This window comes from Conger conger, chromosome 5 (assembly GCF_963514075.1).
Source record: "Conger conger chromosome 5, fConCon1.1, whole genome shotgun sequence".
Lineage (NCBI taxonomy): Eukaryota > Metazoa > Chordata > Actinopteri > Anguilliformes > Congridae > Conger > Conger conger.
In genome coordinates, this window is record NC_083764.1 from 16701678 (window position 1) to 16726554 (window position 24877).

General features: G+C 44.8%; 1 protein-coding gene across 1 annotated transcript in view; it reads left to right on the forward strand.

Annotated features, from left to right (window-relative positions):
* The window catches only part of rngtt (RNA guanylyltransferase and 5'-phosphatase), a 99878-nt gene that overhangs the window by 13702 nt on the left and 61299 nt on the right, over positions 1-24877 (forward strand). The window contains exons 6-10 of the mRNA XM_061244109.1: positions 408-660; positions 1515-1624; positions 3816-3917; positions 20544-20679; positions 24780-24851. Of these exons, the coding sequence (XP_061100093.1) occupies positions 408-660; positions 1515-1624; positions 3816-3917; positions 20544-20679; positions 24780-24851 (673 nt within the window). The remainder of the gene's footprint in view (positions 1-407; positions 661-1514; positions 1625-3815; positions 3918-20543; positions 20680-24779; positions 24852-24877) is intronic.

Sequence of the window (24877 nt, forward strand, 5' to 3'; positions counted from 1 at the left end):
CCCCACCGTATCTGGCTTAATAATCCATCTCTCTTCAGTTTAGTTGATCTATGTGGAGCGTTTTATGGCCAAATTGTTGCTGTACATCACCAAGGTTTTTTTTTTTTTTTTTTCTCTCACCGGCACTGTAATACGTGACGAATGAAACATGTCATATAAAAGGAATCAATTGTCTTACGACCGTTATTATAACCGCGTGTGCGGTTGTATATCCAGAAAGCGATTTTTCAGAAAATGAGAGAAAATGTGTTAATGTTAAATTGCATTAGCCGTGTTTTTTCATGGTGTTTTCAATGAACTCTGTAAATCTCAGAACACTGACAGGGCTCCAGTGAAGCGTGGCGACGAGCCTCTGAAGATGTGAGACGCTCATACGTTCTCCGCTCTCTCCCCCGCGCTCTCCTCAGCATCGAGGCGGCGGTGGCGGCCTTCGCCCACGCCCGGGCCCCGGGGATCTACAAGGGCGACTACCTGAAGGAGCTGTTCCGTCGCTACGGCGACGTGGAGGACGCGCCCGCCCCGCCCGCCCTGCCGGACTGGTGTTTCGACGAGGAAGAGGACGGGCCGGACGACGACGACGGGAACGTGATCGGGCCCGACTCCGGGCCCAGCTCCTCCGCCTCGCTGCCCGGGAAGAAGAAGAAGGAGCGGCTCAAGCTGGTGAGACAGAGGGAGTTATGGGACATCCCAGGGTTCCACAGTGCCGCGGCCCATCTGTTTCAGTATTATCGCCGAGGCTATGTTTCGTGTTTTCGGGGGGGGGATTATATGCAGATGAAATCTTGGCAAAGAGGAGTCGGCATGCTGTCAGCGTACACACTCTCTCGCAAACATATGTGCACACACACATGTACACACACACACACACACACACACGCACACACACACTCAGACACACTCACTCACTCACACACACACACACACTCACTCACACGCGCACACACACACACACACACACACACACTCACCCTCGCACGCACGCACACACACACAGACACACACTCACACACACTCACACACACTCACACACACTCACACACACACACACACACTCACACGCACACACAGACACACACCCACACACACACACACACACTCACACGCACACGCACACACACACACACACACACACACACACTCACACACACTCTGTTGCACACCCAGTGACAGCCACTCTTTAGAGCATAAGTGCGGTTACATCGCCTCCGCCTCTAGTGCAACCCATTAAGCGTATGAATATTCCCCTAATAAGAATAATTAAATTATGACATGCACGTCTCGTTACAGAGCGCGCAGAGGCACAAAAACAAGCATTACACTCAAGCAGTGAGTTTGAACAACAGTGTAGGTTTTTCATATTTATGAACTGTTTAAAGCCCCCCGTCCTGATTATGAAATTTGCATGCTTGTTAACGGAGGCCTTGGAAATGGGCCCTGAGAGATGGAGAGAGAAGGCAAGCCAGAGTTTGTCTCCATAACGACTGAGTGTGAGCGTTTTCTCCGCCTTCCCTTAGGGTGCCGTTTTTCTGGAGGGCGTGTCGGTGAAGGGAGTCACGCAGGTCACCACTCAGCCCAAGCTCGGGGAGATCCAGAGGAAGTGCCAGGAGTTCGCCGAATGGGAGAAGTGAGCGAATCCCACCTTTTTAAATCTTTGTATTTATTTATTTATTTATTTATTTTAACCCCTCAGTCAATCAGGAAACAGCATTGTATTTCACACACACTCTTATTAACAGAGGTGTCGCGGAGTGACACTGTGAGAGCGTCTAAGCTATTTAAGTGAGTGTATGTCTAGCGAAGAACGACAGATGACATCATCTGCAGAAAACCCACCTTATTGACAACAATAGAAAGACATCGAGGACATTTTATGAATGTATCTTTCCTGTGAAAAAGAAAAACCTCTTTATTCTTTAGTTAAGATTACATTAATTTACTAATTAAATTCTGAATCGTTTTGTCTTCATTAGCTACATCTTTTATTAGCTACGAAGAGAAAGTTTTTGTATTATTTGCCAACCAATTGAATGATTGCTTGGCTTATTAATCTAGCAAAATTAATGGAAGCAGTTTGAGACCTATGGCAGGTCTTGTGTTATTATTAGCGTTACACATCCCTTTTGATAATTGGTCAATGGAGTGGAATATGTGGTCACTGGAAGGTAGACGGTCGTGTAACAAGACATTGGGTGAAATACAGACGAAGAGGTATTATTTTCTCAACAGTGCAAAGATGTTTCGCTCAGAGGCAGGATGTTATGTTAACCGCAGCTGAAGCGGAGTTAGCTGGCTTAGCATCCGCTAACGGGAGCTCCGCGCTAGAGGTCAGAGTTTCTTTCGTGGGGAATCTGCAGTTACGTGGTTAGAAGAGTCGATGAAGGATCTGCGAGACATCTGGCATCAGGAGAAACTCTGGCAATAGAAAAAGCGAGGAACAAACGAGAGCCTGTTTGTCTGCTTGCTGTAACTCGGTAACAGCAGAACTGTTTCAGCCTCGCAATTGATATTGGAAAATAAAAGCTTTGCTTGATGGTCCAAAACCAGCAATGGCGCTTTGAACACGTTGGCCTTCATCAGAACCGAAAACCTGAAGCATTCTCATGTCAAAATAAATACTATTATTTATTCATTTCTTTTTTGGAGCATCAAGCGAGCCTGCAACTCTTTTCAGATCCTAATGTGTTCCTCTGAAGTTTTTTGGTGTGCATTTATTTTTTAACACTGTGATTGCCATAATTGAACCGTTCAAAAGGTGGTACAAGAGAGGTTGAAGTGATGGGCTTCAAATCTCAATTTGAACATGCAGAGGCTGTGGTAAATTGTTCCAGAATTTTGGGACTGAGGGTGTAGAATTGTTTGCTATCTCCTTCACCTTGTGACTTTTCTGCTTCAAGCTGGAAACCAATAGTCTGAGTCTAAGGGGCAGAACTACAGCAGTGCCTTAAAGACAAGGGGCAGAACGTCTGCTGTGTGTACACATAATGTTGAGATAATATTTTTGTGCAAGGTGTAAATTCTGAAAGGACAAACAGCGTAGTAGCAGCTGTCTTCGTCTGGAAAACACTGCAACAGGCACCACTGAGAAGATGTGGCTACGCAGCCTCATCAGTGCAGATTGCTAATTGGAATAACTGTTAAACGTAGTCTGAGGTGATAGGACTGCAGTTATTTACAGTTTACATTTTAGTCATTTAGCAGACGCTTTTAATCGAAAGCGTCTTACAAGTGGCAGTTATATGAGAGGGGCTCCAATACTGTGGCCATGTTAGAGGGGCTCTCTGAGGCAGTAACCATGCTCATGTGACAGGACTTGAGTATAAACAGACTAAACAGATGGTCGACTCAGGATTCTGAACATTGGAAGTTCTGCCTTCCTTCTGTTAAGTTTGTCTCTGACTCATTCCAACTGGATGCACCTTCTGAAAATGGCAGTAGAGTTTGAAAGGGTGTTCATATCACCAGAAACTCCTGTTATTAATGGAACGGAAGACAGAAGGAACATAACAGTGGACCATCTGGCCGGTCTATAGTAGTATGTGTGGTGATACAACTGTGGTCATGTGACAGAGGCTTCCTGATGATGATTGCCAATGACATTCAAAAGGGCCCTCTGACATGATAATGCCATGGTCATGTGACAGTCATGTGATGGGAGCTCTGAGATGGCAATGCCATGGTCATGTGACGGGAGCTCTAAGGTGATACAAGTGTAGTCATGTGATGGGGGCTCTGAGGTGAAAATGCCATGGTCATGTGACAGGAAGTCTGCTGTGCTGCTGTGATTGTCCTCAGACCCACGTTTCTGTACGTTTCAGGTCTGGCTTCCCAGGTGCACAGCCGGTGTCCATGGACAGGAGGAACCTGCGGTTTTTGGAGCAGAAAGCTTACAAGGTCAGCTGGAAGGCTGATGGCACACGGTGAGTCAGCAAAAAATGATTCCGGTGCTTTTTTCAATGAGCCAAAATGACCCAGGAATCCTCACTGCGTTTTGACTTGGGCTTCTCCGGTCCCTGGTATCCTACAGTCAATTTTCCCCATTTTGGCTTCTCTTCAACCTCGGCTCCCCAATGGAATCTCACTCCCTTTGTGTTCATTATCTGCAAATATGAAACTGTCGCTTTGTAACGGACAGTTGCAATTCCCATCATCGAGAACCCGCTAACACTCAAATTGGCTAGGGCGACGAGGTCGAGGGTTAGCGCGTACGGAGACCGTGCTAGATTAAGCCCGACGTCCCTCATTCCCTCCCCGCGCTCACCCAAGCGTGCTTTCAGGAACACGGAAAGTTCGGGGCCGTTCGCACTCCCCGCTCCGCTCACGAGCCCCGCGGTAAGTAATCTACGGCTTCGGTGGGCAGAGAATGTGAGCGGCATAACAAAAGGTTTCCACTGCCTCTCTCCTGCTTTTCATTCTGCCGAGGTTCAGAGACTGCAGCGAAATGGCGGAATGGGGATTTCGGATGGAGACTGTGGGCCTCTTTGGGCCACCGCTGGCCTCGTAGCGCGTGAATGGCGAAAGGGTCCATCCTCAGCAACGCATTTAATACTCCCGAGTGCGTCCTCTTCAGCTCTGAAACTGACTCTCATTCTTATCCAGGACTTCATTTGAATTACTAATGCGTTCCCAAGTGGTGGGCGTTGGGGCGGCGTAAGAGTCCTAATGACACGGTGCTGCCCTAACATTATTGAAATGATTTAATGACTGATTAATCAGTTCTGGTAAAAATGTTGAGAATGAATATAATGAAATTTGGGCTGAACTGTCAGGTCGCAGTGCTAGTGCTAATTGAAGCCTGGTTTCGAAATACCTGATGGCCTGAGAGACTATAGTAATTACTAGGATGAGATGGGGACAGGGGCAAAGCGACCACATAAAGAGAAGCAATGGTAAGAGACAAAGTGGACAGACGTGCAGCCTGGTAAAAGATATTTTAACGGACAGATGAGGTTGTCCAACGTGTAGTAGGGATATTGGACAACAACTCTGCTAGGATGCAGCAGGACATATCCAAATCTGGACTGCGCGTGTCTTTAAGATTCTTTCTACATTTCTTTACCGCGTAATACTCTCGCATGGTATTTATATTTAGCTCCAGTATATGCATCTACACTCACTGAGCACTTTATTAGGGAAAACCTCTACACCTGCTTATTCATGCGATTATCTAATCAGCCCATCGTGTGGCAGCAGTGCAATGCATACAGTGCAGATATGGGTCAGGAGCTTCACATCAACCATCAGAATTGGGGGAAAAAATGTGATCTCAGTGATTTCGACTGTGGCATGATTGTTGGTGCCAGACGGGCTGGTTTGAGTATCTCAGAAACTGCTGATCTCCTGGGATTTTCACACACAACAGTCTCTAGAGTTCGCAGAGAGTGGTGCGAAAAACAAAACATTATCCAGTGAGCAGCAGTTCTGCAGACAGAAAAACCTTGTTCATGAGAGAGGTCAGAGGAGAATGGCCAGACTGGTTGAAGTTGACAGGAAGGTGACAGTAAAGCAAATAACAATGCATTACAACAGTGGTATGCTGAAGAGCATCTCTGAAGACCCAATGAGTCAAACCTCTTAAGTGGGTAGGCTACAGCAGCAGAAGTCTTAATAAGTCTAAAGAACATGCACTAATTACTGTAATGTCGTTGTTATAGTTATCTCATTAACAGGAGAACCATGATGTCTTATTTCATTGTACACCATGGAACAACTCCGCACAGCCTTGGGGGTTGACTGTGCCAATTTATTTTCTAAATCTTGTGGATTACGTGGGTTTGTGTTGTAATGGAAAATTTTTCACTCTTGTGACGTTCTGTGATCCGAAACGTGAAAGCAATGAGCCACCATTTTGGCTCATGATAAAACAGTAACCATAAAACTTTCATCAAGTCTGTCTTGGGAAAAATCTGCTGAATACATCTACTGTATCATTCTGCTGTTCATCGACTGAGTTAAACCAGCTTCTTCTAATAATGAATTGTCTCTCTCCATCAGAACGCCTGACCTGAGGTCATCACTCATTGCAATGTCAATAACGGATCCTGTCAACTGCAGCCTGCTCCCGACAGGATTTTTGTAATGTGAATTTGCAGAGTGCGTTAGATATGAGAACATTGCTTCGCTCTATCCGAGTTATCTGAGTCGCATCACAGTGCTTTCGCGGGGCGAGCCATTCAAGAGCCGTTATCCTCCCCCCACCCCCATTCCTTCATTCTCAAAAGTGTTCCCAACAGTGCCCAAAGTCACTTTTACTCCCCATTCCAGTCTCACAGCACACAAGATTAATAATGATGTGGTGATTTCATATTCCGGTGGTCTGCCATAACCCTTTTTACACTCTGCACAGGAGTAAATATTTAATGAAGGCTCTCATTTGTTTGAGAATTTTTACATACTAATGAATTAATGAAGTGGATAGATTGGTGGCTCTGACGTACACGCCAGACCGTAGCGAGCCCAGCATGCAGATAGCCGCGGAAGGCTCCGGAACAGGATGCTGTCTGACCCTGCGAAAGGAAAGGACTCCTGAACATTCGGGCAACGAGTTCATCGTCGTCATTTTAATAAGGTGCGAAGTCGTCTCGCAGGATGTCATATAAATAGATATAGGCATTAGAGGTGAATTGTGAGAACATGGCTCTCTCTGTCACACCTGTAATAAATAGCGGGTCGTCTAATGCAAATAACAGCGAGGGGGAAAGGTTTGGAGACGCCTGAGGGAATAATTATTATCCTAAGAAAACGAGGCTAAGGAGCCAACGTGTTTGCGCTGAACGTGATGGAATTGAAGCTGACGGGGAGGCACGTGGGGGGCATTAGGTCACATGCGGTGCAGTCAGGTGAATAATGACATGCAGTCATAACGATGGTTATTAGCATTCCTTCTGTGGCTTGGAAGTGCGTTTTGTTTCAGAAGCCGTTTCTGTTGTTTTTCCCTTTTGTTAGAATCAGCCTTACTTTTGTATTTGAAGCCATGTTAGTCATCTCTGTTTGAAGTGACAAATTGGTATTCTGTTTGGATTGGTAGTAGTGTTTGTGTTGTTTGTACTGTATACTGTTAGCTCTGAAATACACATTTTCTCTGTGGCTGGAAATATGTCTGGGTGTCAGTGTGTGTGTGGAGCTAGTAGTATATCTAGGCGCGTTTCTGGTAGCAGTACATATCCGCAGCTGGGTACAAGGGCTCTATCTAGGCTGTAGATAGAGCCCTTGTACCCTGGTCACTGAAGGGGTGGGCTGGGCTTTTTGCGGCGAGCACAGAAAGCAACACCGATGACTCACGAGTCACTTCAGCGCAGCCAGATTGAGTTCGGAGGGCAGGAATCGGCGTGGTTAGATTTCTCCAGCGCCGAAATGGTCGGAAAACGGCCCCGGATCTTTTCAAAGGAAGGCGATGCACTTGTTATCCGTTGAAAGCGCCCCCCCCCCCCTCCCCCTCCCCCCCACAGTCACGTTGAGCGTGGGTACCCTGGCTGCCCGCCCACAACTCCTTTTTTCCCCCGACGCCCTGCTCAAACCGCGCTCCTCCATCTAATCCACTCGCATCTTCTCTGATGATGTTTTTTTACGAAAAAAAAGAAGGGAAAAACCCTAGAGGGGAAGACACGGTGTTTTCATAACACCGTGTGTATCGTTCTTTTTCATTTTGCCGGAGAATTTCATAAAAGCAGCTTCTCGTTCAACAGGGGATTATTATTATTATTTTTTATTTTTTCCTTACTTCAAAGGGCTTTCGTACATTACATGTATTCAGTCACATTTTCTCTTTGTTGCTGTGTGTGTGTTTACTAAAAACATGATTGTTTGAATTTTTACTGAAGAGAAATGCTTGAGAACAGGTCTTAGTGGGGCTTGGATGCTAGTCTCGAGCCAGTCTCTGAGACAGGGCTTGCCTCATTTGGGATTCCAGAACGATCTTCCTGCATGCGTGCATTTTAAATACCTCATTTATTTGTGGATTAGCATTTATCTCTTGATTTCCTCTTTAACATCACTGATCTCTGAGCAGGTGTAAATTCTTGGTGATGGCATTACATTTTCAGAATATACATCCATTTCAAAGCATGCTTCTGACTGGCCCGAAGCTGGTTGCGCAGCTGTGATTGGTCAGAATAATGTTCTCACAGCGCTGGATTGGGTGAGCTGTGAAATCAGGAACTATAAAGTCTACAAAAGTCTGAGAAAGTCTGATGCTCTAATTCGTGTTCAATGGTACATTGCTCAAGAACATTCCCTTAACACATTACTAGTGCTATCCTGCTGTGCAGCTACTTAGTCTAAGTAATTATCTTGTCAGTTTCTCATTGCCAAATCATTATCGGCTTAAAAATATGGGATCATCACGGTTCTGCTTAGTAACGGTTCATGTCTGACTAGTCGCATATTGCCACGTTGCTAGTCATTTTCAAAACAACCTAACTAGCCATGAACTTTTATTTTGTGCAATTTAGTCTTAGCTGTTTTGTTGGGCTCTTGCTAGGCACAACATTGGTTTTTCAGTGGGTTGCCTTTTTATGTGACCAAATTTACGACCGTTCATTTTAGCTGAAAATAGAAGCCTAGCCAGCTAGGAAGTTGGCCTATTAGTATGTACTGCTGTTGTAAAATGTCAATTAAGTATGCAAAGAAGCAGACTTCGTTAATAATCGCCACTCTATGACAAAACACTATTCAGCATCGCCTGTGTTTATGGTCTCTATTTCCATGTGTATCATTGGCAAATGAAAATTAGTACTTCATTTGAATTAAATTCAGCTTTCCAGCGAAAAGGGAACATAAAATGTAGGATACAAATAAACGTGTTGCTGCCGAACCTCGGATTTGGCCCTGTAGACAACCCGAGGTGGAAGTTGGAAATAGACTGGTCTTGAACGGGGTCAATCATTTGATGTTATATTAATGATATTTCTACGCCTGCCCCGTGCCACCACGGGGGGCACGTCTCACTGCAACACCAGGCACACGGCTCTGGCCGTTGCCGTGGCGCCCGAGGCGGTGCGCATTGACATGCGCCTCATGGCCGTCATGGTCAGCTGAAGGTCGAGTCTGCAGAACCCCCCCCCCCCCCCCCCAGGACCTGGATATATGGGGAAGGCAATGGGGAAGGTGATGACATCAGCCCCATCCTTGCACGACTAATCAATGGCCCTCACTCCCTTCTTTCCGGTAATTAGCCAGTTCTGCATGAGGTGTCTTTCATGTCCAATACAGGGCTCTATGCGAGCGTTTCTTCCAAGGAGCACATGCGCTCCTGAGTTAGTTTTTTTTTTTTTTTTTTTTTTTTTTTGAGCTGAAACACTTTAAAGCTCACAAATGTCTCCCAATTACTGGATGTGTTCCTCAATTATTTTTCCAGTTAGCGCATACCAATTTTCAGGAGCAAATGCTAATTCAATATGGTCCCTGGTTCTTCTGTATGCCCCTGCCCTGCTTTCAAACAAACTGGTGGAAATCAGCTTGCATTTGCCTAATTAAAAACATAATTATAAAAATAATAATTCCGTTTCAGATTTCTGACTGTAGCGTAGCTTCTGTTATTAACCTCAGTGAACTCTGCAGACTTCCAGACTTTTAAGTGCTGGCATGCGAGCTCGCCTTCCCACGCCCCCCCCGGCTTGCTGTGATTTTCTGGACCGGAGCTTATACGTTTATGCAGATATTTGTTTATCGTAAAATCCGTCCGATGGCATCGGCCCCGGTTTTTTCGATCGCTTGACGCTTCGCCCAGCTCCGTCCTCGGACCCCGGCACCAGATGGCCAGACGGAAGGTGCGGCAGCGCGACTTTATTATTATTATTTTTAAACTATCTGATGTTTGATTTCTCAGAACGCGGTTTCGCATGCCCCCTGAAGTTAAACGGGCTACACGTGCCGGGATAATAGAAGTTTGAAGCGAGCGGATAAATGCCTACGTGCGTTAATAGGGTATTTAAAGTTCGCCGAGCGTTGGCGGACCTGGTTCTGATTCCTCGTCTCTGGTTGGGGGGGATTGACGCACTTTCGGCCCTGCGGGATCTGATCGCTGTGGAGATCTTAAGCTCTAAAGAGCAACTGCGCCTCGCTTCCACTCTACAAAGCAGATGTCACCTGGTGATGTCACGGGCCTCTGAAGTTAACCTTCTTCCCCAGGAGACTGCTGTTCATCTTTTCTCTCCTGTCCCTTTGACAGTTGGAACAGCGTATGAATCAGAAAAGCCTTCTCTTGGGTTCCTCACAAACGGGTCTTAACTGACTCACTGTGGTTTTGCCATTACCTTAGTTTTATGGCATAAATTGGGCTTTTTGAATTTTCTTTACTTCTTTCCTTCATTTTCCTTGAAGGTTGCGAGACGTTCTGAAATTACAGAATGGCTTTGAGCAGCGACTGCAGGAACAGGCGGCATGTTGAGGATATACATTTTTTTGTATTATAATTTTTTATATTATTAGTAATAGAGTCCTGGCCTTGGTTTAATGCAGGCTGTGAGCCTCGCGCCAACCTGTGAGAGATATTCTCGGAAGTTGACCGCATTAAAAGCACGTGTACATTTCTGGAACATTACCTTCTGTCTGAAGGACATCGTGTTTTTGGCAGGCTGAACATTTTTTCTCCCCTCTTTATTTCCTTTTTATGTTTATGTCGGGAAGCATGTCAGTTGTATTATGAAAGCAATTTGGAAGATAATGGAACATTGGGTCGCTGTACTATCTTGTGCAAAATGGAATGTTCAGATAAGTTTCTCCGTCTGAAAATTTCAATTATTTAAGAAATTAGAATTCTCAGATAGAGACGTGTCCATATGCTTGTTTGTGTCGCGCTGATGCTGGAATTATTCATATTATGTATTGTTTGTGTGTGTCTTTGGGAAATGGACGAGATGTGAAATTGGCTACCTTTGTGAATATGGTGAGGCATGCCTGAAAATACCCAGCATGCACGGTAGGTGCGTACCCTGTTCAAAGGAAAGCGTTTTTCTGAAATGTCTCGGAACGTGAACAACAGGAAGCCATGATGCATACATACTTGCAGTGTGTAATTAGGGGTGCTTATGTGGAAAGTGGTCTGGTACTGTACTGTCTGTTTGGCTGACAGAAGGTCTGGTCGTGTTGGAGAAGACTGGGACATGGTCTGAATACAGATTATCTGCAGATAAACTCTGCTGCTGAACCGGATGTAACGTCTGCCCAGATAAGTCATCACTTTAGGGCATTAACGGGTGCTGTATTTATTTATTTTAATCAAGTGTGTAATTTAAGCCAGGCATAAAGTGCATGTCATTGTAATTGGTACGGCATGTATCATGTTTGAAGTTGCATTTGCCCCTATTTATTAAATTAGTTCCTTTTTAATCTTGCTAATGGTTACAATACATCTGATAGACTGTGACAGTGTTGAACAAGTGGCCTGATTCTATAGGGGGAGTTAAATTATGCTAAATTATGCTCAGGAGATGAGATTATAATGAATTTCAAAGATGCAAGTGGTAGGTGGTGTGATGCATTGGCCAGTATCTGATGGTAGAAGAGGCAGCTTTGCATATAGGCTAGACGGCAAGTATTCTCAGTTAGTGTTGACTGCTCACCATCCCCCCACGTTTTCTGTCCGTCTTGTCGGTTGGAAATGCGTTCGGCTTGAAGGGCGGTGGAATTGGTTTGACTCCGTACATTTTTCTCAACAGCTTCCTGTCATTTTCCCCAGAACACACGGCAAAGTTACAAGCAAACACTCCGCAATGTCATTGCTTCCAGCGTCGTTCAATTATTCAGCTTGCACACAAGGGACGATGTGTGTCCACATCGATCTCTTCCCTGTGACCCTTGATGGGAAAAAATGTGCCATGACAACTTTTAGTTTTTTCTTTTAGTTTTGTATTTCAGATTTTGTCGCCATGGGTGGATAGTAATACATTCTTGATTTAAATGGCAATTTTGTAACATAAAATACAACTGGAAATGGCTGCTGTTTGGAAGTGTTTTTGAATTTATGGAAGTATTAAAATTGTTTTTTATATTGAAAGTAACTTCAACCGTTAATAACAGGAAGCCCCTCAAGTCCTGGAGGGTCACATTTCTCTATGAACACTGAAGCTTCCTTAATTTTCTCAAACCTGACGAGAGAAGGTTTATTTCTCAGTGATGGACCTCTACAGGTGCCTTATGTGTATCCTGTTTTAGTTTGAGTGGCAGCAGCTGTCTAGGACTGTCTCCATGCTCATAATAAACAGGACTTGTCTTGAGGAGCAAAAACATCTCAGACTATTGTCGATTGTTTAAATATGGATTGAGAGTGCCAAGCACTCGCCACCTCCTAACCCTGTTTGTTTTTACTTTTTCGAACTTCATATTTTTCTAACGGGCAACCTGCCTGTCTTTTCTATTAAGAATGGAAGTCCAACTTCTCGGCCAGATGGCCCACTCGAGTCTGAATTTTGACAGTCAAGTACGAACTGAGATCCAAGATGGACGTACGGTATGTCCCGATTCGATATTTGGATTGTTCATTTTTGTTTTGACCAAATGCATTTGGAGTACTTTCAAGTGCTCTCTGCCGTTTTTGGTATATAGGCGCGGATATGTACAAGTGTGCTGTCCATCTTGAGAGGAAGAATATTGCTTTGTTGTTTTCACACAGAGATTGACACCCAGGAGTCGTGTAGGAAGTTTCCCGCACAGGCAGCCAAAGTTTAAGTGCAAATGAGGATAATGGGGCAGATTATGATGACAGCTGGAAAAAATAAATAAATAAGTTTCAATTGCTGGCTGTTATTATTTCGAAAATTTTGGTCTTTGAAGGGAATCGAGGACAAGTTACGGGCAAATGTGCGATTTCTCAGATAAATTTTGTGCTGTCGTTCAGGGGAGACCTGGCTTGACGATATTTGGCAGAAAACAGCCCGACTTCAGCCTGAGGGCCTCTTCATGCTCAGAAGAGAGAAACCATGGAGAACCAGGTTCAACATGGAGGTTGTGCTCGCTCGCTCGTGATTGGACGCTGGTTCAGAAGTATTGGTGCATGAAATAACGTGTTTGTGGCAGACGGTCGGTTTCCGTCTCTGTGACTGTGCCCTTTCATTTCCCTGATGAGTGTCTCGGGCTTTTCATAACCGCGGTGTGTGCCTCCCCTAAAGCCAGGACAGACGGTGGCTGGAACATTATTTTCAATACCTCTCAAAGACTGGGCTCAATATCTGTAGGTTTTCACAGTTTAGCTACGGTCATTTTTAACTGTTTCTGGTGAAGGTATAGACCGAGTGCTTTGCCGGTTCACCTAATGAAAATGGAATTGCTATCCTACACACAGTATCCTCTTGACAGACCACTGCACTGTAGGCTGTATGCATTAACACATTATGGACTAAGGTGCCCTATAGTAAACCCACAGAAAGGCCTAGGAATCACAATGCATTTTAACGGTCATGTGTCTTCAAAAACGGTCATATGATCAAATACAGCGCTGGCTCGCATCTGTCTGTTAAGAGAGATGTAATGCACAGGTCACATCCATCTGTTAAGGGAGATGTAAAGTGCAAGTCACATCCGTCTGTTAAGGGAGATGTAACATGCAGGTCACATCCATCTGTTAAGGGAGATGTAATGTGCAGGTCACATCCATCGGTTAAGGGAGATGTAACACGCAGGTCACATGCGTCTGTTAAGGGAGATGTAACACGCAGATCGCATCCTAAATGGTTACATGGGAGCTGCCATGGAAGACACAGTGCTGAGTACTAAGGGTTCTCAAAAATAGTGTGATATTTGTTACAGGTTTCAGCCACAATAAGAGCCTTTTATCTAATACAATATCTGTGTTTTCCTTTCTTCTTGATGCGTGTTTGACCTTCTATTAATCAAATAAGCATGTTACAAAACACGTTCTGTGTTTTCTTAACTAGGGTCAGTTCAATTCTCATTAAAATTAATGTGCGTCTTATTTAGTATGGTGTGAAACAATATACATGTCATGTATACAGTATACAGGTTTATCTGCTGTGAAGAAATTCTTGTTTCTTCTTAATTATAACTGTTCGCTGCTGATACTTCAAATTGCGTTCAGGAAAGAAAGAGTCGTTACTCAAAATTTGAGAGTGCAACACAAGTTCAGCTCTTTATTTGTGGTTCCAGGTAATCTTTACGTTCTCCTGAGCTTTCTCCAATCTTACACAATCCTTATTGGGAATGACACAGTTTATATGCAGTATCTCAACAAATGGAAACTAGCTGAAAGGAAGTGCTTCATCCTCTGTGACAGCACTCCTTTAGATACGATCATTTCTATTGACAGGTTTCCTGGTTAGGCCAAAGGCAAATGGTTATCGGCACCTAGACCTCAAATCAAGGCATTTGAAAGGAAATTTTAATAGAGTGGGGAAAACAGGGTGACTGTGGGGACATGCATTTGAAGGTGTGGGAATAGGAGCAGAACTTGTGTGTAAAACATTTTAACTCAGTTATATCTTGAAAACAGCTGCAAAACATGTAGCAGGAATGAATATTTGTTCGATAATATTTTATTTATATCAACAAAATGTACTTTCGGACTCTTTCTGACTCACTGGTTATGCTGTGTAAAAAGGCCAGAAATATGATCTGTAAAATATCAAATGAGGAAAAAAAAAAAAAAAGATGATTCTGTGGATGATTAATAGTATTCTGCTTGAAGGGACAATACAATTCTGATATTGTCTGTTCTTTGGAATTACAAAGAAAACTCAGACAATGTTTTAGTTGTCCTTTGCCACATAATAGTGGAAAATAAACACTGTGGCTGAAATGACGAGCCGGGTGGCTCTGACTGAACAGAAAGCGGATTAGGAGAATACCTTGGGAGGAGGCTGAAATGATCTCACTCGAGGTGGACTGTCCTTCTGCCAGAGAGCGATTGATCGACCCCCCCCCCACCCCCCGCAGCCCACGGAAAAGAGAGGCCGACGGAGACCGATCGATGTTCCGGCTTTCCAGCAACAAGCTTATCTCCAGCCTGCAGTCTGCCAGGCCTTGGCTGTTCTTTTCACAATCTTTGTCTTTTCCACTTGGCTTTGAAATATTCATTCCCAATGAGAGGGGCTGTATTTTTCGGCTGCGGATACGTTCCTATCGGAATCGTAATGCGAGCGTTGCAGCTGTCGTGTTTCATGTGTTTCGCAGATCTGACGTTTCCCTGGCCTCGGGATTTGCGGCCGTCCTTGTTCCTTTCTTGTAAAGTGCCATTCCGTCGTGTAGCGAAACACGCAAATATTTATTACCCGTGAGCTATTTTACCGATCACATCACCCCTTTGGTTTTGGTGTTCTAAGTTTCTTGTACCTATATACACTCAGTGAGCTATTTATTAGGTAGACCTTTACACCAGCTTGTTAATGCAAATATTGAATCAGCCAATCATGTGGCATCAACAAAATGCATAAAAGCATGCAGGCATGGTCAAGAGGTTCAGCTGTTGTTCAGACCAAATGTCAATGCGGAAGACGTGATCTAAGTGACTTTGACTGTGATTGTTGGCTCTGGGCAGGGTGGTTTGAGTATCTCGGAAACTGCTGATCTCCTGTGATTGTCACCCGCAGCAGTCTCTAGAGTTTGCAGAGAATGGTGCAAAAAACAAACATCCATCCAGTGAGCAGCAGATCTGCTGGCAAAAGCGCGTTGTAAATGAAAGAGGTCAGTGGAGAAGGGCCACACTGGTCAAAGCTGACAGGAACATGACAGTAACGCAAATAACCACACATTACAACAGTGGTATGCAGAAGAGCATCTCTGAACGCAAACCTCTAATAGACGATAGCAGCAGAAAACCAATAAGTCTAAATAAATATGTCTTATAAATACCTAATGCAGTGCTCACTGAGTGTATATCGGCCACGCCTACCCAAGCTTGGAATATGACAGTGAAATTCGACAGGTTGTTTATTTTCACAAATAAGAGCTACACCTTTTATGTTGGGTAGACAGTATGTGCATATTAAGATACTATGCAGACCTGGAATTTCCTCAGAATATTCTAATTATGCTTCTAGCAGAGTTCTGCCAGCAGGTTCTGCGGTAATGATATGAAAAACCCAATTCCCGTTCCTTCTCACTCGCTTCTCTTTATGAGAGTCCTCGTACATCGTTAGAACCAAAGCGCTTCTGGAAAGGTCCGTAGGCGACTACCCCCTCAAAAACGGCGATCAAGGGACTGCCTCTGATCAGGAGGGTCCTTTGTTCAGCGATGTGCACGGGGGCTGGTGGGTAGGCCCTCACCTTCAAGTATCTCAAAGCGCTCTACGATGAACGGCTAACTACCCCTTACCCGGCCTCTGCCTGAATGCTGCACCCACCATCACAATACAAGACGCCTCGCCACACCCCAGCGGAAACGAACAGGACGCCATTACGCACTCAAAAAAAAACCACATCCATTTTGTATGGGGGAAAAAAAAATCTCTCTCTCTCTCTCTCTCCATTTTTTGCGATCGAAGGGGGCTCTTGGCTTTCGACGCCGATAATCTCCGGTTTCCACGCCGGCGGTAATTCGACAGCGCGGTTTATCCCATGAAAGGCTGGAGCCAGACGCTTTTCTCGGCTCCGGAACGAGTGGAGGGGCCCGAGCCGTGAAAGGAAGGCCGCTTCCAAATGAAATCAGCGTCCTGCCCCCGCCCCAAACCGCCCACTCCCCCCCCCTACTCCCCCGACCCTTCACAACCCAACTCATTGTTACTCCATCAAAGCGAATTGCTCCTCTTATCAAATCTCCGGGTCAGCGAGGCAGTGATGCACCAGCCTTTTCCGCCGTGCCCACACTTGGACCTCTCCGGTATAATCGGTCAGGCGCCTCAGCCCGATAATGGCCGCGAGTGTTCAGTCTCGCATCATAATCACCCGCTCCCAAGGAGCCGCTGATCCGGAGCTTGTTCCCTGCCTCCGTATCGATCCCGGTCCCACTTGTGGGAAAAGGAGGCCTGGCACGGGCTGCTATATCAGCCTCTCGCAAAGAGCCGGGCCGGTCTGGAGTCGATTCAAGGTCACCTTCCGGTTCTTTCCGCAGCAACGCGATAAAACGTGTTTTATCGAGTTACGTAGTGCGAAGCCAGATGCATGTGATGTGCGTGTGCGTGTGTGTGTGCTCCCCGCTATCGCCACCCCTGCGCACGACTCCATAAAGCTGTCTTTGATGTGTGATTGTGATCGTTGTGGGATATCGTTTAAATTGGTTTGTTATCGTTCCCGGGGTATTTGCTTGTGCTTGTGCTTGTGCGTGTGTGTGTGTGTGTGTGTGTGTGTGTGTCTTCATGCGTGCATATATGGTGCCGGAGGAGCAATGTCTTGGCATGTGCACATGATGTGATCAGTTTTAGAATTTTCCAGAAGGGTAGACGGACTTTTCTTCCATCCAGAAGAAAGCGCTTCCTAACTTTCGAGATCACGCTTTCATATGCAGTCGCTCTTTGGTAAGCTGCTGCTAATCACGCAGGGAATAGACCTTTGCGCCCTTTGAACCTCGGTGACCTTGTTTAGAGCTCCAGCAGAGCCTCATCCCCGCTCGAAGCCTCATCTCCACCGACACTGCTGCCAGCAGCGCTGTCTCCTGCCCCCTCAGGACCTGCAACTGTTTGGCTCCTGTGACGTTATTTCATGCCTCTCTGGCTCCGAATATCTCACAGGATTTTGGTGCTTAGTGAACCTGCAGTCAGCATAGATCACATTTCCCCCCCCCTCCTCTTTCAATGCAGTTTAAGCAATCCTTCACTGTTTTTCTTCAATAGTTTTCATTTGCCTTTGAAGACAAAGTTTACTTGACTCCTCTTCTCCACATCCCTGTGTAGTTGTAGTTGTAGTGATCATTCATCCTCATATCCTACCCGGCAGTCTCCTACTGATAAGGGAAGGGTATCCACATCCTTAACACTCATTTGAGTGTATTCGGCTCCTGCTGGGCAAGTCCGCCTGTGTTAATTTTGCAACGCCAAGAGATCATCCACAATTAGGGACGCGCGGCAGTCCTGCATGATTGCGCTAACACGAAACATAGAGGCAGCCACGAGTAATTAGCACAATTTTGCGCTGCGCTGATTAAAATAATTAACCTTAGATAACTAGAGAAAAGGAAGACCGGAACTACCAGAGAAGCGGCTGTTAAAAAGCATATCATCGTGCTTTGTTCAGAAAGGAGGGTGCCGACACACACACATACACACACACACACACAGCCAGTCTTGCCAAGTAAAGTTTTCAGTTTCTACAAAAAGTTTTGGGTGCATCGGAATGTGAAATTTCTCACACCGCTTCTTTTTTTGTGGTGTGTAAATGATGCTCTGTTGATATAATATTTCAGTCAGGGTTTCTTCTTGCATAAACAATAAACATAGACTGCTGGCAGAACGCATTCAGCAGAACCTATGGAGAGCATTTGGGATTCAGAGCAGGAACGCTTCGTGGAGGGGATTGGATGAAGTCTGTCTTCCTGGGAGTTTTTCCCCTCTGTTGCAGATGATGTGACTATCAGGCCTCCGATCTCGAGTCTTTTTAATGGGAGCACGTATTCCAGACCGACTGTGAGCAGAATTGAACATTCACGCAAACCTTTCTTATCTGTATAACTTTCAAAAAGTCGAAAGTGCTGGCTGTAAGTGTACGGAAGTTGCCTGTGCTGAACTGATTCAGGATGTTTCTGAATTTGCTTTTGCAGGGCGTGAAGGAACAGGTTCAATAGACACATTGAATTTTCAGCTCCCTGTTCTTCACCTTGAATGTTCGGTTTCCATACCAATGAAGCCAAAGCATTCTGATTTGTTCGCTCTTGTCTGTGGAGGGACACACTCATGGGCCAAACCAGTGATAATAGATGTTCCTTCCAAAGACAATGGTCTATTCATGTTTGTTCATGTTTGTTTATTTCCGTAAGGCATTTGAAGGACTTGTTGCCAACCGGAACCTCATGTAGTTAAGATGCAGTCGTGACGAATCTTGTTAGCCTTCACAATCTCTGACGGCCCTGTCAGGCCCAGATTGGGAGAAGCGCAGATGGTGGCACCGTTCCCCCTCCAGGTGTAACTCCAAAACTTGGCAGGAGATCCACCACAGCCCTCTTAATGCCTTCCCTTCCTGTAGTGTCGCCCACAAATCCCTGTCTGTTCAGGAACTCCACCACTGTGTCCTATGGCTAGGCTAGCAGCTAAGAGACAAAGCACCCCAGAGTTACGAGTCATCCATGATGTCAGGCCCTCAGTGGAGTTCAGACGAGCCCCAAAGGTTAATAACATTGGCTGTATAACCATCCCATCGTCATGGGCTGTTACTGGCTGTGGCGAGCAAGCTTTAATCTGCCTCAAGGGCACGGGACCAGAGAGAGGAGTCTGACATCCGGTGCTCTGGGCCCGTCGTCTGACACCGCCACAGCATGCAGAAGCTCTCCTCTGTGGTTGGCTGGAGGTTTGCCCTTTTGGCAGCCTCTCGTAAATCTGGAGTCGTCGGTCACAAATGTCTCTAGGCGTTTCATTGTTTTGACTAGAATTTGCCTGCATTTCGAAAGCATCGGAGTTGAGGGACGCAGATGCGCATAGCAAGCGGGCAGGTGCTCGGTGTGGATTCGCAAACCGTCATCTGCCTTTCTGATTGGGCTGTGTGTTGGTGATTAGCAGGATGACATTTGCATCCAGGCTCATAGAGTTTCATAGGATCTACAGTATTTACTTAAAATATACACTGTGAGCACTTTATTTGGTGTTTATTCGACTTATTTTTTGGACTCTTTTCTGCTGCTGTAGCCTATCCACTTAGAGATTTGACATATTGTGTGTTCAGTTGCTCTTCAGCATACCACTGTTAACATGCGTGTTATCACCTCTCATTAATAGTGCATTTTTCTCTGCAAACTCTTGAGACTGTTGTGCGTGAAAATAAATCCCAGGAGATCAATAGTTATACTCAAACCACCCTGTCTGGTACCAACAATCATTCCACAATCTTAGATCACACTTCTTCCCCATTCTAACATTTGGTCTAAAAAACAGCTGAACCTCTTGACTACATCTGCTTTTATGCATTTATTTACTTTAACAAGTTGGTGTACAGGTGTACCTTATGAGTCCCAGGCCATCAGTTTTGTTTTTATTTTTGAACTTTATTTTACTTTTTATTTTAAAGCAAGCCTGTGCCTTGTTTTGGGTTGTTTTGCAAATCTCCATTTGTATATAACTTTGTATGGATATTCATTCCTTTCCTGCAATTAAATGATTTCATTCATACCTTTCTGAAACTTTAAAACTCAAAGCCTTTTGTTGTATTGCTTGTTTTATTTCTGGCTTTTAATTCATCTGGAGATGCAAGTGTGGTGATGATCTGGTTTATACAAATACATATTTGCCCCCTTTGCATATTTGACACACTAAATGGTTTCAGATCTTTTGACAAAATGTAATACTAGACAAAAGGAACCTGAGTAAACACAAATTATAAAATATAAAATTATTTCATTTCATAAAAAAGGTTATCAGGCACAAATAATAATAGAGGAAGGGGGCAAATAATTTTTCACGGCACTGTACATTTGTTTGAAGGGTAAAAGGGTAAAAGACTGTGTTCTTCTCTCTCAGGTACATGATGCTGATCCGTGGGAGAAATGAGGTCTACATGATTGACAGGGACAATTCTGTGTTCCACATAGAGAACCTGGAGTTCCCCTTCCGGAAGGATCCTCGGGTTCATCTCTCCAACACATTACTGGACGGGGTAAACCACAATTCCTTTTCTGCTTCATTTAATTTGTGGCACCCATGAGATCAGCTTCCTGCCTGATGCCGATTGGCTTTGTCAAATGACCAATCCCTGAAGTCTTGTCGAATGTTCCCAACAGCATAACCTCTGAACTTCTGTTTTATACCTGCAACTCTTTGTTAAGTTACCTGAGACTGATCCATATTTGTCTCTTGCCTATCTTGTATATAGCGTGGTCATTGGTGAATCACTCTATTCTGTTATCATCTTCGGGTGCCTTTTGGTATCCCACGATTAGCAATATATTTGAAGATTTATTTGATATACTAGAAGACATTTTTGTAGTTGCTGAACCATTCAAGAGAGACTTTCATGTGTTTGATTCTTGGTTTGTTTATGAGGTTTGTCGACAGAGGCTGTCCTCCGGATCGAATGCGGCTTTTATCTCATAAGGCGCACTTTACTTTGGCTTGGCCTGCAAGCGCAATACATTTTGAGATTTCATGTGAAAAAAGAATATGGTGACTCATTAAGGAGAGTGAGAAAAGCGTAACTCTTCATGCTTCACGCTTCGCAAAATCCCAACCTGCTGTGCCGGGCGTCGATATGTTTTTATGCAAATCTTGACATTTGAAACCACGTTTTTCTTTTTTTTTTTCTTTTTTTCCCGGAGTCATTTTTGGGGACTCATTTTTTTGCACTCAGTCAAGAGCATGCCTAAGTGTGGCAGGCGCGGGGAAGGAACCGCCCGAAAGCATTTGAGAAACGTCTGTTGTTGTCTGCATTTATTATTCCACAGGACTGCGCAATTTTCCCCTGGGCTTTGCAGTCGGCACCTTGTAATGATGTTTCAACCCTGCTGTTAAAATTAGTCTGCTGAGGTGGTAACACCTATGAGGACTTCATCTGTCTGCAGGGTCAGGATGTAGTCTTTCTATGGAAGTCATTATCACTGAGAATGAAAGGGCCACCAAAGAGAGACTGAAGCTGAAAGATTGAAAGCTTTTTTTCGCGTTGGGCTATTCCGTACCCTGGCTAGTGGCTGCCTGCCCCGTTTTGATTTATGAAAAGGGAAATGGACTTATTTTGTGGCATGGCGGAAATCTATGATATTGTGTCAGCAATGTAAAAATATGAAACCTGCCTGAATTATTGAGTCAACCTTCGGGGGAAAATATTGAGCTGTGGTTCTGGTTGTAGGGTGTGAATGGGGTTGAGGGAGGCTTGCATACCTCTTGAAACCTGTCTCGCTGCACTCTATGGCCGACACCAGTCTAGAGGCTCCTCTTCTGTGAAGCCTTTTTGGGGCACTTTGTGTCCCTCCTGGCTGTCATAGCAGTGGGCTCAGCAACTGCTGTATGTGTGCTCTTGACAGATACTCTGAAGAAGCCAGAATAAAGTTACCAAACTGGCTTCCTTATCCCGGACATTGAGTCATCCCTCAGTTTAATTGGCCAATAATGCCCTCTCTAGCAAAGCTCCAATAATTTCCTCCACCTAAGCTAATGTGTGTCGAGTGTTCTGGTACAAAATGGCTGCCGAACATCACCCAGGTGGGTGCTACACATTGGTGTGGTTGAGATGAGTTTCCCTCCATTTACTACAAATCACTTTGAAGGGTTTAGTGTGTGGACTGGTGGAGCCATTGTCCCACTTCCTTTACAAAGTCTGGCTACCTGGCACAGAAGGTATGATCCCTTAAAGATTAAGGGATCATACCCTAACTTGTTTTACTTTTGTGTAAGTTCCTTTAATGCAGTTGGTCCTCTTAAAAAAATAAGAATACATGAAGGTGTAGGCCATCCCCTTATGGGTTGCTATTTCTCTGGCAGATGATGTGAGCACTATTTCTCAGAGTGGATGAAAATGAGCAAAGTTTATGACCTTCGGTTCATAGTTTCTGGACTTCAGAGAGACAACGGTTTCAAAACATGAACCCAACCGGCACCTCTGATAAAATATGCATTTAATTCTTACGTCTCTTACATAAGATTTCTGGCGGTGAATCTTCGCTGTGTTCAATTAGATTTTCCCCCTTTGCTAAAAAGCCCCTTGAAATGAAATCGAGTTTCGGCGCCGTGACTGTGAACTTGTCGGTTGCGGCTAGCGTTAGTTTGCGGCTTCGTTGGCAGCACATTTTGGCCTGCTTTGAATTCGTGATAAGCCCCCCCACCCCACCTCTCTCGCACTGCTGCTGTGAGGAGCCCTGCTCCTCTGACAGTCTGGGGGCGGCCTAATCTTTGGCCTCCATTACGGGCCCGCTCTTGAAGCTGGAGCCAGATCTGAAGTCATTCCCTGGGAGGATCTCGTAGCAGGTGCTGGCTTTGTTCTCCCTGGCTTCTGTCTCGCCCCTCCTCTTTTACGGTTTTTTTAAAATACTTTGTTCGGAAGGAGCAAAAACTCTAAATTTTTTGGCAGAATCGCAGTGCCATTATTTAAGCTGTCGCTTCTAGACGCAGGCCTTTGATGGAAGCTGAAATTATGTTTTTATTCTTCATTTAGATTGTCTCCCTTTGCTTATTCATGTGTACAGTGCATAAATCTTGAATGATTGCTTTTCGCGGTAAACTTCCCTTTACATGTTGATCAAAGTGTACAGGTGTTGTTTTGCATTTTAATCGCCTAAGCTGTTACAATTCGTGTCATCCGCTTGGGCATATATAATTTGTGAAAGCAATCTTTAGCAGAAGTTTACTGCATTTAATTGCACAACAGATTAATTGGAGGAGCTTTCTATCTGTTGAATTCCTTAGCGGGGAGGGTTTCGCAAAGGCCGTCATCTTTCCCGTTGTTGTGGCCTGTTGCAACTCTCATTTCGGATTTGCTAATGCAGAAATGATTAATGTTTCGGTGCCGTTTTTAAAAGCTAATAACCCGCGCCGTGTTTTTGACTCAACCTCTCTTACTCATGCCAGGACATTAACCACTGTGCTGCTTTATTTTTCCACAGACTGTGCACCTTATTATTTATCTCACTGACAGAATAAATAAATCAAAGTGTCCTGGTTCAATAAATCATAGAAGTATGAAAATCTATCGAAGGATGACCAGCTGACTTAAGATATAGATGTTTGGATATATCCTCCCACCCAGCCAGCAGAAGAAAGCTGTTTGGAATCCGCTGATTTTACAATGGCAGTTAAAAGCCTTTTGTTTGTGTCCTCCCCCCTGCTCTCTGATCTTACCTCAGGCTGCTGCACTCTGTAGAGATACAGCAGAAAATTTGCATGGCACCTCCGGCCTTATTGGAACTGCCAGAGTCGGCAGCTGCTCTCATCTGATTGGCGTGTAATGAGATTGTTCGGCCAATCTCGGTCTGAATTGAATTTTTATTTTTTATAGAATTCTGGGCTCCTCTGGTCTGATTGGAGCTTTGTCAGAATGCCCGGCTACTGTGATCTGATTGGAATTCTCTTCTATAGCTCACCTACTGAGATCTGATTGGAATTCTCTTTGATAGCTCAGCTACAATGGTCTGATTGGAATTCTCTTCGGTAGCTGACCTACTGAGATCTGATTGGAATTCTCTTCTATAGCTCACCTATTGAGATCTGATTGGAATTCTCTTCGATAGCTCTGCTACAATGTTCTGATTGGAATTCCCTTTGTTAGCTCTGCTACAATGGTCTGATTGGTATTCCCTTCGATAGCTCAGCCACAATGGTCTGATTGGAATTCCCTTCGATAGCTCTGCTACAATGGTCTGATTGGAATTATCTTCGATAGCTCTGCTACAATGGTCTGATTGGAATTCCCTTCAATAGCTCTGCTACAATGGTCTGATTGGATTTCCCTTAGATAGCTCTGCTACAATGGTCTGATTGGAATTCCCTTCGAGGGCTCTGCTACAATGGTCTGATTGGAATTATTTTCGATAGCTCAGCTGCTGAGATCTGATTGGAATTATGTTTGTTAGCTCAGTTGCTGAGATCTGATTGGAATTCTCCAAGAACGCTCAACTATATTGGCCGCCGGGCTTCTCAACCCCGATTGGTGCTTTGTGAAAAACGCTTGGCTCCAAGGCCCCAGTTGGTGCTTCGCGAGAGCGCAAGGCTCCTCAACCCGTTTGTATGTTGTCACATGACTCACGGTGTCTCCTCTTCTCCTTCCTGCAGGAGATGATCATCGACAAGGTGAACGGACAGCCAGTTCCACGCTACCTGATCTACGACATCATTAAGTTCAACGTGAGTAGCGCGGTTTCGCCGTTTGT